Source organism: Taudactylus pleione, unplaced genomic scaffold (assembly GCF_031769625.1).
Source record: "Taudactylus pleione unplaced genomic scaffold, aTauple2 ptg000036l, whole genome shotgun sequence".
Lineage (NCBI taxonomy): Eukaryota > Metazoa > Chordata > Amphibia > Anura > Myobatrachidae > Taudactylus > Taudactylus pleione.
The window spans coordinates 10,223,097-10,238,773 of NW_028284438.1; the positions used below are offsets into that span (position 1 = coordinate 10,223,097).

Sequence of the window (15,677 nt, forward strand, 5' to 3'; positions counted from 1 at the left end):
ATAGCTGCTGCGGCTACCTATGCTGCACCATCCTTGTCCATTTCCCCGGTGATCTGTGCATGTGCAGACTAGTGCCCAGAGTCTACTGTGGTGCTCAATGTGCCGCCAGTCACCAAGGAGAGAGGAGGGGGCCTCGGTCAGCCCATCCTCTCTTAATATGCCTGTGAGTAGAATATACCATATAAGTTGTAAAACATAAAGTGGATAACACAATGCAGTATTTATAGGTTAATAATTATAAGCAATGTGAGTGACCGAATAATTGATACTTTTACCATTATCGCTAAATGCATGTTAGGTTTTATTCAGAAGGCAATGTGCTATCATACTAAATGTCCTATTGTGGACTATGCTGCATGTTACTGTGCCAGCAAAAGTCACTGATCACTGTAATGCTTCTTATTATAATGTTGGGGGAATGATGGTATCCCACTCTTGGAAGTGCAGGGAATGGTGTGAGTCCACAAGTGGTGCAAGCCCTGCCGGGGGAGTCAGCTCTGGAGGGGCGGCATCCTGTACCCTCCATTTGTGTCTTGCTGTGCGTTCCAAGCAGTATATTGATGTTGTTGTCCTGCTTCTGCCCCAATGCTAAGGGCTGACCCGTAGTGTGTCCGCACTCGGGAGTAGGACTGGCAACAGAAAGCCCAGTCCATTGTGTAACTGTTTGTCCCCACCTCTTTTCCTCATTACACCCCGCAGATTTGTTTTTATCTCTTCATAAGGGGGGGGGCAGAGCTTTCATTGTACCCCAAGATCTGTTGCCAGTCCTGATCGGGCGTCACTTGTGTTCTGCAGGACAGATGCTGCGGTCCCTCGGTGGTGGCCCCCGACTCCACGGCATGTTCTGTGAAATATAATACATGATTATTTTTAATTTTTGGTGTCGTGTTTTAAAGAATATGGCTTCTTGCATGTGGGGCAAGGATGACGCAGCATATTAGTCCCAATAAAGTGCTAGGTTTAGTGGCCATTTTCCCCAAACTGTGAATGCGCACCTGCCACAATGAGGTAACACATAGACAATAAAAATGGCAGCAATAAGCGCTACACCTAAAGGAGGTCCACAAAGTCCACAAAAAAAGCCATGTCTTGTAGTAAAATAATTTTTCACATTCCACTTCTCATGCGACGCTGCTATTTCTCCAATAACACTGTTGTACTGTATGGCAATAGATGAATCTAAAGCAATAAGGGGTATATGTACTAAGCCACAGAGAGAGAAGAAGTACCAAGCAATCAGCTTCTAATTGTCATTTTTCATATACAGCATGTAAAGTGACAGTTAGGAGCTGATTGGTTGACACTCCTACTTTAGTGGAGGTAACGGCATACTTACCAACATTTCAGTGCAGCAGGGAGGGTGGGGGCGGTTTCAGGTGGCAGAATGGGGGCTTGCGCTATCCTGACCCTGCCCCCCACATTATAATGCTGATATTACCGGCAATATAAAGCAGGCGGCGAGGCTACGATGACGCGATTCAGCCCGAAATGCGTCATAACACCCCCGGACCACCCACTATCATGGCGGGCGCGGGAGGTGAGGTCGCCATTCTGGGGGGCTTGCTTACTCTTGCGGGGTGACGGGAGCTGCACCCGATTTTCAGGAGGCTCCCTGCAGTCCCGGGAGAGTAGGCAAGTATGGTAATGGGGAGTGTCGGCAAAAAATGCAGGCGTGTCACAACTGTTTTGTGGGTGTGTCGCATCCTGTGTCTGCAATCCCGTATGGAAGAAAAAAAGTCTCTGGTGTCTTAGTGAGCACGCCCCATTCTACGCGACCAGAGGGTGACTCAGAAGACCAATATTTAAAAGATCTGTTTCTATGTACGCGGATGCTTGGATTTGCAAAGCCATAGGGGTAGGGGGGTCTCAATACATTACTGGGCGTCTGCGACATTTGCATATTTTCGCACAACAGTTGCGTACAGAATCGCAGCTGCAATTACATTATCACACAACTCTGAATCAGGCCTAGAATGCAATAAAATGTGTTTGAAAAAATACTTATTTGACATAAAACTTAAAATTGATATCACACAATACATATACACTTCCCATTATCAAGTATAACACACATGGCATTAACAGTGAAATATTCATATAGTATGTCATACAGACTTGATGTCATAAGCAAAGCTGCACCTAGAAGAACAGCAGGTGGGTGAGGATGATGTGGAGGATATGGAGACCGCACATGATAGTACCTTGCCGGTCTGGCTGATATAACTGCTGGCGGATACAGGAGATGTCCGGGCTGTATGCCTGGCAGAGGAGAAGGGATAAGAAGGAAAATGCATTTAGCCAAAGAGTGAGGAGGATTCACAAGGGGAATTCATCTGTGTATGTATCCCTTTTCCTTCTTCACTATCATGTGCCAGCAATTTCCCTGACTATACAGCGTGCCGGCACTCTCACTAACTATACTGTGTGCCAGCAATCTCATTACCAGTACTGTATGCTGGCACTCTCACTAACTATACTGTGTGCCAGCAATCTCATTACCCGTACTGTATGCTGGCACTCTCACTAACTATACTGTGTGCCAGCAATCTCATTACCCTTACTGTATGCTGGCACTCTCACTAACTATACTGTGTGCCAGCAATCTCATTACCCATACTGTATGCTGGCACTCTCACTAACTATACTGTGTGCCAGCAATCTCATTACCCGTACTGTATGCTGGCACTCTCACTAACTATACAGCGTGCCGGCACTCTCACTAACTATACTGTGTGCCAGCAATCTCATTACACATACTGTATGCCGGCACACTCACTAACTATACAGCGTGCCGACACTCTCACTGACTATACAGCGTGCCGCCAATCTCACTAACTATACTGAGTGCCAGCAATCTCATTACCCATACTGTATGCTGGCACTCTCACTAACTATATAGCGTGCCAGCAATCTCATTACCCATACTGTATGCTGGCACTCTCACTAACTAAGGAAAAAAGAAGAGAAAGAACAACTCCCTAGTTTGGGGCACACTCAGTCGTATTAAAAATTAACTTTAATTTTTATATTTTTAAAAAAATTCTTTTAATTGGAACTCTGAAAACCAAAAAACTTGTTTGAATCCTTGAAAAAGACAAAGTTGTATTCCACCATAAATATAAGAATTGCTTCTCAAAATAAACACATGTAACAAGATATCCGCAATTTGCAAACAGACATTATAACATGTGAGACCATTAAATAATTATAATAATATTTCAAGAAGAACAATGATAGCAGCAATTATTAATAAAGTGCTAGTGTTTAAACATGGCAGTAATAAGTTATCAAAGTGCTAAGTGCATAGTAATCCATTGCATGATATAACTTCAAATACAATATATAAATGGAAAAAGCACATAAGATAACAACAGTTGTTATTGGTGAATATGGCTGTGCCAAGGCAAAAAATAAAAATAAATAAAGTGCTAGTGCTTGATAAATAATTATATGTATATCTAAACAAAAGAACACAAGATGTGGCAATAATTCAAAGTGCTTAGTGCATAATATAACTGCAAATTCAGTATATGAGTTACATATTGGAAAAACACATAAGGTAAGTTGCTATTAATAAATATGGCTGTGTCAAGGCGAAAATACAATAATGCAATAATAATGTTAAACAAATATCACCATTTGATATTTATATAATATAACGACAAATAATTTACATTACACCACGGACAAAGTTTAAATAACTCTGATATAGTAGCATGAGGCATCCCTCTGCATAAACCTTATAATAAGGTGTCCCCAATAAGAGTGTGCTGAGAAAAAGAGACAATAGTGCATGTGCACTTAGAGGGACTTAGATCTGCTTTTTACCAGTCTTGTAATTACCATTGGACTGGAAATGAGAGTCTAAGTCTCAGGGCACAGTGAAGAAACAAAAGAATACTTTCTCTGCTGCCAGTGCGGGGCAGTACACTCACCCTGTTACCTCATAGCATTGCAGGGTTGAAAATGTATAGCTAGCAGCTGATGAGAGTCTCGTGAGGGAGAAGAAATAAATACCTGTCAGCACAACAGCGGGGAAGAGGTATGTATGCCTTAGACTGATGTCCGTGGTGTACGAAGTCCCTGTGCAACCCTGACTATACAGCATGCCGGCACTCTCACTGACTAAACAGTGTGCCGGCACTCTCACTAACTATACAACGTGCCGACACTCTCACTAACTATACATCGCGCCAGCACTCTCACTAACTATACAGCGTGCCAGCACTCTCACTAACTATACAGCGTGCCGGCACTCTCACTGACTATACAGCGTGCTGGCACTCTCACTGACTATACAGCATGCCTGCACTCTCACTAACTATACAGCTTGCCGGAACTCTCACTAACTATACAACTTGCCGGAACTCTCACTGACTATACAGCGTGCCGGCACTCTCACTGACTATACATCGTGCCGGCACTCTCACTAACTATACAGCGTGCCGGCACTCTCACCGACTATACAGCGTGCCGGCACTCTCACCGACTATACAGCGTGCCGGCACTCTCACCGACTATACAGCGTGCCGGCACTCTCACCGACTATACAGCGTGCCGGCACTCTCACCGACTATACAGCGTGCCGGCACTCTCACTAACTATACAGCGTGCCGGCACTCTCACTAACTATACAGCGTGCCGGCACTCTCACTAACTATACAGCGTGCCGGCACTCTCACTAACTATACAGCGTGCCGGCACTCTCACTAACTATACAGCGTGCCGGCACTCTCACTAACTATACAGCGTGCCGGCACTCTCACTAACTATACAGCGTGCCGGCACTCTCACTAACTATACAGCGTGCCGGCACTCTCACTAACTATACAGCGTGCCGGCACTCTCACTGACTATACAGCGTGCCGGCACTCTCACTGACTATACAGCGTGCCGGCACTCTCACTGACTATACAGCGTGCCGGCACTCTCACTGACTATACAGCGTGCCGGCACTCTCACTGACTATACAGCGTGCCGGCACTCTCACTAACTATACAGCGTGCCGGCACTCTCACTAACTATACTGTGTGCCAGCAATCTCATTACCCATACTGTATGCTGGCACTCTCATTAACTATACATTGTGCCGGCACTCTCACTAACTATACCGTGTGCCAGCACTCTCACTAACTATACAGTGTGCCGCCAATCTCACTAACTATACTGTGTGCCAGTAATCTCATTACCCATACTGCATACTGGCACTCTCACTAACTATACTGTATACTGACACTCTCACTAACTCATTACTCATACTGTATGCTGACACTCTCACTAACTCATTACTCATACTGTGTGCCTGCACTCTCACTATACTGTGTGCCAGCAATCTCACCAACTATACTGTATGCCTACACTCTCACTAACTCATTACTCATACTGTGTGCTGGCACTCTCACTAACTATACGGTGTGCCTGCACTCTCACTAACTATACTGTGTGTCAGCAATCTCATTACCCATACTGTATGCTGGCACTCTCATTAACTATACATTGTGCCGGCACTCTCTCTAACTATACAGTGTGCCGCCAATCTCACTAACTATACTGTGTGCCAGTAATCTCATTACCCATACTGCATTCTGGCACTCTCACTAACTCATACTGTATGCCGACACTCTCACTAACTCATTACTCATACTGTGTGCCGACACTCTCACTAACTCATTACTCATACTGTGTGCTGGCACTCTCACTAACTATACAGTGTGCTGGCACTCTCACTAACTATACAGTGTGCTGGCACTCTCACTAACTATACAGTGTGCTGGCACTCTCACTAACTATACAGTGTGCTGGCACTCTCACTAACTATACAGTGTGCCGGCACTCTCACTGACTATACAGCGTGCCGGCAATCTCACTGACTATACAGCGTGCCGGCAATCTCACTGACTATACAGCGTGCCGGCAATCTCACCGACTATACTGTGTGCCGGCAATCTCACCGACTATACAGCGTGTCGGCAATCTCACCGACTATACAGCATGCCTGCACTCTCACTAACTATACAGTGTGCTGGCACTCTCACTAACTATACTGTATGCTGGCAATCTCACTAACTATACAGTGTGCCGGCACTCTCACTAACTATACTGTATGCTGGCAATCTCACTAACTATACAGTGTGCCGGCACTCTCACTAACTATACTGTATGCTAGAAATCTCACTAACTATGTTTAGCCACCGGTTCAAATCCCGACAGGAGAAGCCCAACAGGTGGAGATCCCGACGCCATCTGGTAAGGACCCTAACCCTCCCCTCTTCTCCCTAACCCTCCCCTTCCCCCCCCTAACCCTAACCCTCCCTTAGGAGTGCCTGACCCTAAGTCCTCTCTGGGGGTTCCTAATCCTAACCCTCCTTCCCGCACCCTAAACCTAACCCTCCCGGGGGGTGCCTCATCCTAACCTACTGCCAGGGGTGCCTAACCCAAATCTTCTCCCCTAGGGGTGCCTAACCCTAATCTCCCCCCAAAAAACCTAACCCTAACCCCGCTACACTCCTAAACCCAACCTTTCCCCCCCTGCGGCTAATGCTAAGGACGCCCAGTATTTTGACCCCTATCTTAAGTCCCCCGTCGGGCTTCCCCTGTCGGGATATAGTCCAGCGGCATTCAGTCTGCAGGTCTATAAACTGCATCTCCTCACTAACTATAACAGAGAAATACAGTAATATATGCCATTAAGACCATTAATTGAGGCTTCTCTATCAGTACAATTGGACAATACATAGAACAATCAAATTACCAGGAGCCACAAGGTCTTCATGTACTTTTTTGTGTTGAAATATACCAGGTCCTTTAAAATGAAATAGAAATATATACATATGTTCTTATTAATGAGGAAAATGACATTATTATTACACCAGAATAAGTATTTATGTATCTCAGGGTGTGGGGATAACAGAAAGACAGGGATACATAGGACATTGTATTATCCATACATCAGAGAGCTATGAAGCTCTCAGTCACCTCCATGCAGGGTCAGACCTACCGGTGGTGTAGCCGGTGCATTGCACCAGGTCCCATAGCAATGAAAGGGCCCACAGCTGGTGGCATTATCAGAGAGCCGTACTAACAAAATGTGTCACACTGACTCATTACACTATGCCGCAGCTGGTCATGGGCCATAACTAAGGAGAGGCGGTCCGGCCAGTGGAGAAGAGAAGACCCCTTCCCTTAGTATCCTCTAGCTGTCACTATACACTAGAGTTACTCCACTCTAAAGCTGGGTACCCAGGACCCAGTGATACATTGCATAATCCCGTATACAATGCCATAAATGTATAGCGACATAATAAGAAAATAATACCCACATAACTCAAATGATCTACATGCACAAGTCTTTGCCATGCAAGCCAGGGACTCTCTGTGTTATTTATATGAAAAACATCTCTAACAAATATAGACTTACCATTTTCTTCCATCTCCTGCATAAGGTAGGCCTCATATGCCTCAGGGCTGGTTTACTTCTCTGCAAAGAAAAATAAATAATTACAAACACTATCAAGTCATGTATTGTCCAGCATGAGGCTAGTGAACTAGATTTCTGACTAGACCCCTACCAAATCCCAAACATACAAAACATCTACCACACAGAGGGGCCTATTTATCAAAAACAGTTGCGGAAAATCCCAGTTTTCGGGGGATATACACAAATGCATATTAAGTATCACCTGTACGTATGAAGGAGGAACTGAAGCAGATATCTCCATACTTTCCACAACAGCAATGCGTACCACTGCGCCAATCATAGTGCTGCCCACCACAATAACACATAAAATAAGAAATGTGGGATAAATGAAGTTCATTAAGTGCCAATTTTCCTGGAACAAGTTGTGAGACATAATTGTAAACCGTATTAGTGCTATATATAATAAACTAGCTGTAATGGCTAGTGTAGTCTAACTTTTATTTAAAAAATTTCTCTTCCTCCCCTTCCTCTCTCTCTCTCCTCCCCACCCCAACACTTTCTCCCTACAACACAGTCCAGTCAGCCCCTATAGACTTTGGAGTGGACACAGCCCCTATGGACAACTGACTGCACAACACAGCCCAGCCCAGCCAGCCCCTATGACAGCAGCACAACACAGCTCAGCCAGCCCCTATGGACAACAGCAGCACAACACAGCTGAGTTAGGCCCTATAGACTTTGGAGTGGACACAGCCCCTATGGACAACTGACTGCACAACACAGCCCAGCCAGCCCCTATGGACAACAGCAGCACAACACAGCCCAGTCAGCCCCTATGGACTGAGTGGACACAGCCCCTATGGACAACAGCAGCAGAACACAGCCCAGTCAGCCCTAACTCCCACCCTCCCTCTTCACTGTCCACAGCTGGAGTGAGAAATGGCGCAGCCGCGGGGACCTTTTAAAGAATCCAAAACCCGCGAGATCCGGAAGGCAAGATGATGACGTTTTGCCTCGATTTCAGTTCCGAGTCAGGCGGGAAAAGTCGAGCCTGACTCGGATACGACTCAGATTGGGGGCGCTTGGGGGGGCTCGGATTTCAGAAATCCGAACCCGCTCATCCCTAATATAACAGTATATGTGTTCATTCTAGCACCTGTCACAACAGCCCCTTTGCTTCTTACCATAGGCCCCTGCTTCTCACTCCTTCTTACCACAGCCCCCTGCATGACCACACAGGCCTCTGCATCTCACCACAACTCCTTGTTTCTCACTCCTGCCCCCTGCATCTCACCAGTATCACCACAACCCCCCTGCTGCTTCCCTGCAGCTGGCTGGGGCCCGGCCACTGGTATGTCCTGGGAAGGACAGGAGAATCATGGATGAGAGATTTGTATTGCAGCTACCATAAACATGTCCAGTGGCATCCGTCCCCGCGGTGTGACCTGGTGCGGGGAGGGATGCTGTGATCGCGGCATAGCCTCGCGCCACCAAAAAGGGGGTGTGGCCTCACAGACAGGGGGCATGGCCTAGCTGGCCGAACCCCTTAGTCCCGACTCCCGTGCTTTTTACTGGGAGGGTCAGGTGGGTGCCCTGTGTACAGGAGCCGAGTGCTGCACTTAATACTACAGTGCAGCACCCGACTCCTGTCACTGAGGGGGAAGTCTGCACCTTCGTGTCACCCCTCGGCGGATGGCACCCGGGTGCGGCCCGCACCCCCATTTGTGACGCCACTGAGCATGTCCCCGAAGCTGGAGAACCTGTGCATATTTCTGCAGCCTCCATGCGCACCCTTCCCTGGCTGCCAAACATGGTGATGAGCAATGTCCTGTTTGCACAATGTACTCTGTATTTCCGGGGCTTCCTGTGGAGCTTCCTCGTCTGTGTATTCTGGGAGAGCAAAAAACATTCAATATCAGCTTGACACCAAGTGACCTATCAATTCCCACTGAAGGTCCAATATTGTATAGATAAAACGAAAGGTTGTTTTCCCTGTTTCCACTGCAAAGTAAGTGTAAATGGCATTCTACTTTAAATAATAAAATGAATGCACTTACTGTCTTCTACCATTTAGAAAATAAAAAATCCTACACTAGGATATTATTTGTTGATTACAGTTCAGCTTTTACACCATTATACCATCTTCATTCGTGACTAAATTATAGTTTATTTGTAACTGGTTTCTGAGAGCCTGATTCAGCAAGGAACACAGGGCCTGATTCAGACCCGCTTGCCAGCGTGTCGATGGCCGGGCAGTGCAAACGTGCCGCGTGCGTGAGCCCCGGAGCGAGCGAGAAATCACTTGCTCCAGGGCTTGCAGCAAAACGGGGCGGCTGTCGATGCTGATCCCGAAGGAACACCTGCTGTTTGAGGGCGGCCCTACTGACATCACTCGTGATGTCAGTAGTTGAGCTTCCTGGTCTATTAGAGCAGGAAGCTCACTGGGGCTTGCGGGAACGAGACCCTACCACAAGGGTTTCATCGCAAGCCCAATGGTCGCGACCATCGCAACCATCACCTGGCCGCTCGCAAAAACGCCCTGATTCAGAGCGAGCGCTCTGAAAAAGAGTGTCCAGCTCTGAATCAGGGTCACAGTTGCTAATACGCACGCAATTGTCCGAATGTTGCATTCTGCGCATGTGTATGCATCGCAGTGCGCGAACTAGCCATTGTGATCAGGATTGCGATCGCTGTGACTACACAGACCCATTGCAGAGTGATTGACAGGAACTGCCATTTTTGGGTGGTGACAGGGGGGGTCCTATTAGGCATGCCAGTGCATTTGAACACCATTACAGAGGCGTACATAAATTATCCACTGTGATGGCTTACGCTGCCTGAGGCCTCATAGTGTGCAATGAAGTTAGCAATTTCTGAGTAAGGTCAGAGCTTGTGCAAGTGTGCATGAGGCTGCGATGGTACTCGGTTGTACCGATGGCTTCACAGTCTTGTTAAACATTACAGATGTGTGAAAGGTAAAGTGGGCATACTTATGTAGTGCTACAATGGCATTGCGATCACAATGAAGTAGCATACTATCGCAGTTGAACTGCGTGCGTAATCGCTATTGCATTCGTAGTTGCGTTCCGTAGTGAATCAGGCCCTGAAATTCTTGGTGGAGAACTAGTGAAATTAGGATAAGCACAGGTGTGTCCCAGGGGTGCATTTTAAGTCCAATATTTTAGTCTCTCTTCACTTACGACTGTGTCAGTTTCCAGTTCTATTAAGGCCATAGATTTGTAGATAAAATTGCTGTTGTTTCCTTATTAAGCAATGGGAAATAATGGACAAAACTGTGTACTGGAATGAAATATCACTATTTGTTAGATTAAGTGTGAAGAATCATTTACATCTAAATGTAAAAAAACCCTAAACCCCCCCGGAGATTCCTAAACCTAACCCTCTCCCCCCCTGTGGCTAAGACCTAAGGGCTCCCACTGTACTTACCATCGGCATGCTGGCTGTCGGGATCCCGACGTCGACATCTCCCCTCTTGTTGGGATTCTGGCACAGGTGTCTTGTCCCCGGTTCGGGATTCCGGCACCGGGATTTCGTCACCTAGCATGGCGATGGTCGGCATTTTGACTCCATCCCATACAATGAACCAGGTCGCTGCTCTAGACAACTGCTCAACCGAGGTCCATTGTGAATTGCCCTAGAAGCCCCAACTGCATGAACAGAATGAGCTCGTAGGAAAGTTGGGACAGGCTTATCTAAAGTCAGGTAAGCCTGGCAGATAGCAGAGGTAATCCATCTCACAATGGTACACTTACTGTACATGCCGGCCAACCTCTCTTTAGGGTAGGGATGGGGAACCTCAGGCCTGGGGGCCATATAAGGCCCCCAGAATCATTTGGTCTGGCCCTCTGAGCGTTTTTCTGCTTGCCTCATTTGGCTAGCAGGGTGCCTAGAATAGCACCCTGCAGCCAAAATCTATGCAGCAGTGCCGTCTGGAGCGTCCTTAGGTTGCTGCAGATGGTCACACCACTGTCCTTACAGCTCCTGGAGCATCCTCAAGATGCACTGGGCATTGCTGTAATCACTGACGATTGTGGCCCTGCCCCTGTGTGACATCACACGGCGGGGGCGTGGCCTGCACCAGGCCCGCAAATAATGTTATATATATCAAAATGGCCCTCAGTAGAAAAAAGGTTCCCCATCCCGGCTTTAGGGCATCAACTAAAATGGAATACATATGCTGAATTGAAGATGTGTGGTCAATATAAATCTGAAAAGCACAGATCATATCCAAAAGTTGTAAGGACGTAGAAGTAGAGGATGAGACTGTCCCCCGTAAAGGCCTGAGAAACAATATCCCGGTTCATATGAAATTTTTAAACCAACATCGGTAAACACAAAGGCTTTGTCCAAAAAACGACCCTGTAAAAATGAAAGATTACAAGGGGAGGCTTACAAGATAAAGCAGCCAACTCTGAGACGTGTCAAGCAGACACAATAGCCAGAAGACAAAATATCTTCTACATAAGAAGTCTCAAGAAATTGGAAGGAAGACCTGTGAATCACTTCTGATACCAATTCAATTCCCACAGAGGGAAAGGCAGGGTCGCCCTCAGGGGGGACTGCCGGGACTGGAGTACCGGGCCCAGACAGTTGGGGGGCCCGCTGCTACCCCCTGCTACCACATTGTAAAAGTGACTTAGACTTACTGACAATGAGAGGGCCAGCTCAAGGCCACCCTCTTGCTCCGCCTACCTACGGCTGGCACACACATCCCTTTGAAACAAGTGAGTTACAGACCCAGCCGGGGCCGGCTTCTGCCAACACACTGCAGCTGCCCACCACTATGAAATGGTGCTGCTAGCAGTCTGCAGCCGGACGCTGCACATACGTGCAGGACCTGGTCTTGAGTGTAAGCGAACAGGCCGGCATTAGCATCTGCCGCCGTGGCCTGGAGAAGCTGATTCAGAGAGGTGCAGCACTGGGGTGGGGGCGGGGCCTGGCTGCTTGATAACTAGTTGGATATTTAAGCCAATGATCCGGGGAGTCTTAAGTAAGTTGAGCTGTCTGCTTCAGACTCCTCTGATCACTGACTGAGAGCTGAGGAGTCATCAGGAATCTCAGCCCCCACCCCGGTCAGTGAGGTGTTCTACTTCTCCAGGGACCCTGGCAGCCAGCGTCAGGTTACAGCACAGCAGGCTCAGCACTCAGCAGCATCTGCATGCAGAGGAGCCAACTGCCAGGGATCAGGACTGGCCAGCAACAGTGTAGGTGAGATTAGGGAAGTGGGGCACAGTGAGGGGGCCCGACTTCCAGAGCTGTATAGAGCTGTGCAAGGCCCTGATACAATCGATGGGTGTAGCCTAATGTCAGGAGGCATGGCCATGCCTCCTTTAAAAACAAATTAGTATTTGCTGCAGCATTACAGGGGGCGCTGTGTGCTGCTCAGCCAGGGGAAAATCCAGGCAAATTTCCTCCATACAGCCAGGAAATACTGCTGCTACTGATCAATGTCAGCAGCCTCCTTGGGCCCTGGTAATCAATACATGCTTCCCCTTCCCACTCTGCGCCCTTGGTCTCTTTTACAGCATATATACATTGAAACAGGGGTAATACTTAGCTATTATTATAAAAATGTAACTTTACTTAATGCTTTTCCTCACAGTAGTCCTGATTCTGAGGTGGACGCACATGTCAACAAAACTGCGTCTTTATACCAGTGGCGTGCGGGGAGTGTGGGCCACACCTGGGTGTCACCCTTGGAGAGGGTGACACCAAAATGTCAGCTCCTCCTCAGTGACAGGAGCCGGGTGCAGCAGTGTGACATTCTCCTGCAGCAATCGGCTCCTGTCATAGAGGAGGAGCCAGCAGAGCAGGCAGTAGTTTCCTGGGGCAGCCCAGCATCTCCGGAGATGCTGAGTACGCCCCCAGAGTGATGCGATCGGAATATCCCGTGAAGCTACGCCGCTTTATGTTAGGCCACACCCCTTTTCTGGTGTCGCCGCCTGGGGGAATATAAAGTGCGCATCGGTTGTCACCAGAGCCTATGACGCCTCTGCTTTGCACACAAAGGCCGTGTGGCAAAATGCGGGAGGAGTCTTGTGTAAAAAGACACCCACTGCCGACTTCTCAGATCCACTGGCTGCATCCTAAGATGCAGCATCAGATCAACATCGCAACCATCAGTTGCAGCAATAGACATCTGCGTAACTCTCAGGTTTATCAGGATGTCCAGCAAAACTCCGCTGCCGCGGCCAGTGAAACTGCACCTGAGGACGGAGCCACAGGCTCCGGTATGCCCCCAGAAGGGAGAGACGCCTCCATTTTGTGGAAGGCTACCCATCTCCTTCCCCAAATGCCTGCAGCATGTAATTTATGCTGTGGTGTCCAGGGCACTGCAACCGGGGTTGTAGTAACATCGCTGCACATTATTATCCTCATGCGCACTGTGGCCCCCGGTGCATAGGTAGTCCTGGAACCATCAGTCATTTGAGACTGAATCAGGACTGCGTGTGCCCTTAAATCAGGCCCTGTATTTGTATGTTCAGATTTTGCAGAATGAACAGAGCTAGATCAAGACGGACCTTAAATTATACTGTGCATGGGAAATTTTTGTTGCTAAATGTGGAAATAGACAATTTATGTATTTACAGACAAGACGTGTAGCAATAACACAGATTGCAAGCATTAAAGAAGATACAATAGATTATGAGAACAATATGATAACAAAAGAAATACAGCAAAAATAAAATAATATTGGGTAACCACAGACCTGGTCATCTCGCAGAGAATATAAAAACCAAACAATGAAGGTCAGGGAGCCACCCAGAAAAAAAAAAAAAAAAGAGTAAAATGGCAGCCTGGTACAGTATATACAGTCTCATACCAGGGAGTGTTTTTGAAAAAAGGCCAAATTTGTACCTTAATACGGGGTGACAGATCAGCAATGATGCACTACCAGGTATCAAAACAGTGTGGTAGTTCTTTTGAAGATAGGTTTTTTTTATTCAATCCGTACTAAATACATGATATAATTTTTGTCGGAACAGTGATCCAGCTTTGAAGCACACTCTTTCTGGCAGCCGCAAATTTCCTAATATAAGGAATATTTACTAAAGCTTCTAAAATAGACACGTGGTGGTGTTGCCCATAACAACCAATCATATTCTGCATAGAATTTTATAGAATTCAATAGCTAAATGATAGCTAGAATCTGTTTGGTTGCTATGGGCAACACTTGACTTTAGCGATTCTTAAATATGCTTGCATCCATTTTCATGTACCCCAAATTTGATGGGACTACTTATTTTTCCAAAAAAACAGTGGTATATAATATTCTTCACCACTTGCTCAAAGACGCTATATAGCACCTACTGAGACCATTTAAAGACCCCAAATACCTTTAGCAAGGCTATTCGGGGGTACCCATAGCGAACTCCAATGTCAGAGTATCTTTTGGGAGGTGTCTGGCTGATTTCCCCAAAAATGACAGCATTTTACGCCGTCTTCAATTTCCGCCGATTTGGAATTGAATACGGGGATACGGGGGGACGAGCGCGATAACATTTTTGACCTGAAAACCTCCGATGATGATGAAAAGTCCGAGCCATATTTGCAGACCCCCCAAAGGCTATTGTTAGTTTTTGAATTTGTACCCCCACTTTTAACTTTTTCACTTTTTTGGGGTGTCTTGTATTTTTTTAAGAGTTTTTTTATGCAGTTAGCGTCAAGGGGGATGTACAAAGGGTGCAGAGTGGTTTCCGCACCTCTGCACCCCAACACCGCAATTCTGCACTTTTTTCCGCCGGGTAATCATAGGCGAAACTTTTTCGCCTATTACATTGCATTGTGTTTTCGCATCGGCGAAAAGACGCTACAATTGAATATGGGGATAAGCGAGAAAAGTTTAGCCGAGAACGGGTTTTCGCAGCCTAATTGAATATGGCCCTAGTTTCCTTGAAAAAAAAAATTACTCAATATAGCCCATTCAGGAGTGAGGTATAAATTGTTGGCCAAACATTAATTAGTGAATATCCATAGATGATGAGAGAGGTCTGCTCTGGGAGAGCGAATCGAAAGAGTCTATGGGGAGATAAGTAAGCATGGGGATAAATATTAAAAACATTTTTTGGCATATATTATTATCATCAAGAAAATTTTAATGGAAGAGACAAATGCTAAATTTATATGGGGGGGTTCTATATATGTGCTATATTATATTTGTAGTACACACATAATAATAATCTAACATATATAACTATATATATAACACACAGACACACTTTTCCCCGAAGAGGGTCCT

At 46.6% G+C, this 15,677-nt stretch overlaps 1 protein-coding gene across 2 annotated transcripts in view; it reads right to left on the minus strand.

Annotated features, from left to right (window-relative positions):
• Positions 1-277: 277 nt before the first annotated feature.
• Positions 278-15,677, minus strand: part of LOC148538826 (uncharacterized) — a 50,050-nt gene continuing 34,650 nt past the window's right edge. The window contains exons 3-6 of one of the 2 annotated variants that reach the window (XM_088452280.1): positions 7,418-7,477; positions 6,752-6,802; positions 2,202-2,259; positions 278-844 (exon numbers count right to left, since the gene is read on the minus strand). In XM_088452280.1, coding sequence (XP_088308406.1) covers positions 708-844; positions 2,202-2,259; positions 6,752-6,802; positions 7,418-7,477 — 306 coding nt within the window. In that variant the 3' untranslated portion in view covers positions 278-707. The remainder of the gene's footprint in view (positions 845-2,201; positions 2,260-6,751; positions 6,803-7,417; positions 7,478-15,677) is intronic. The other variant, XM_088452281.1, reaches the window with a different exon arrangement.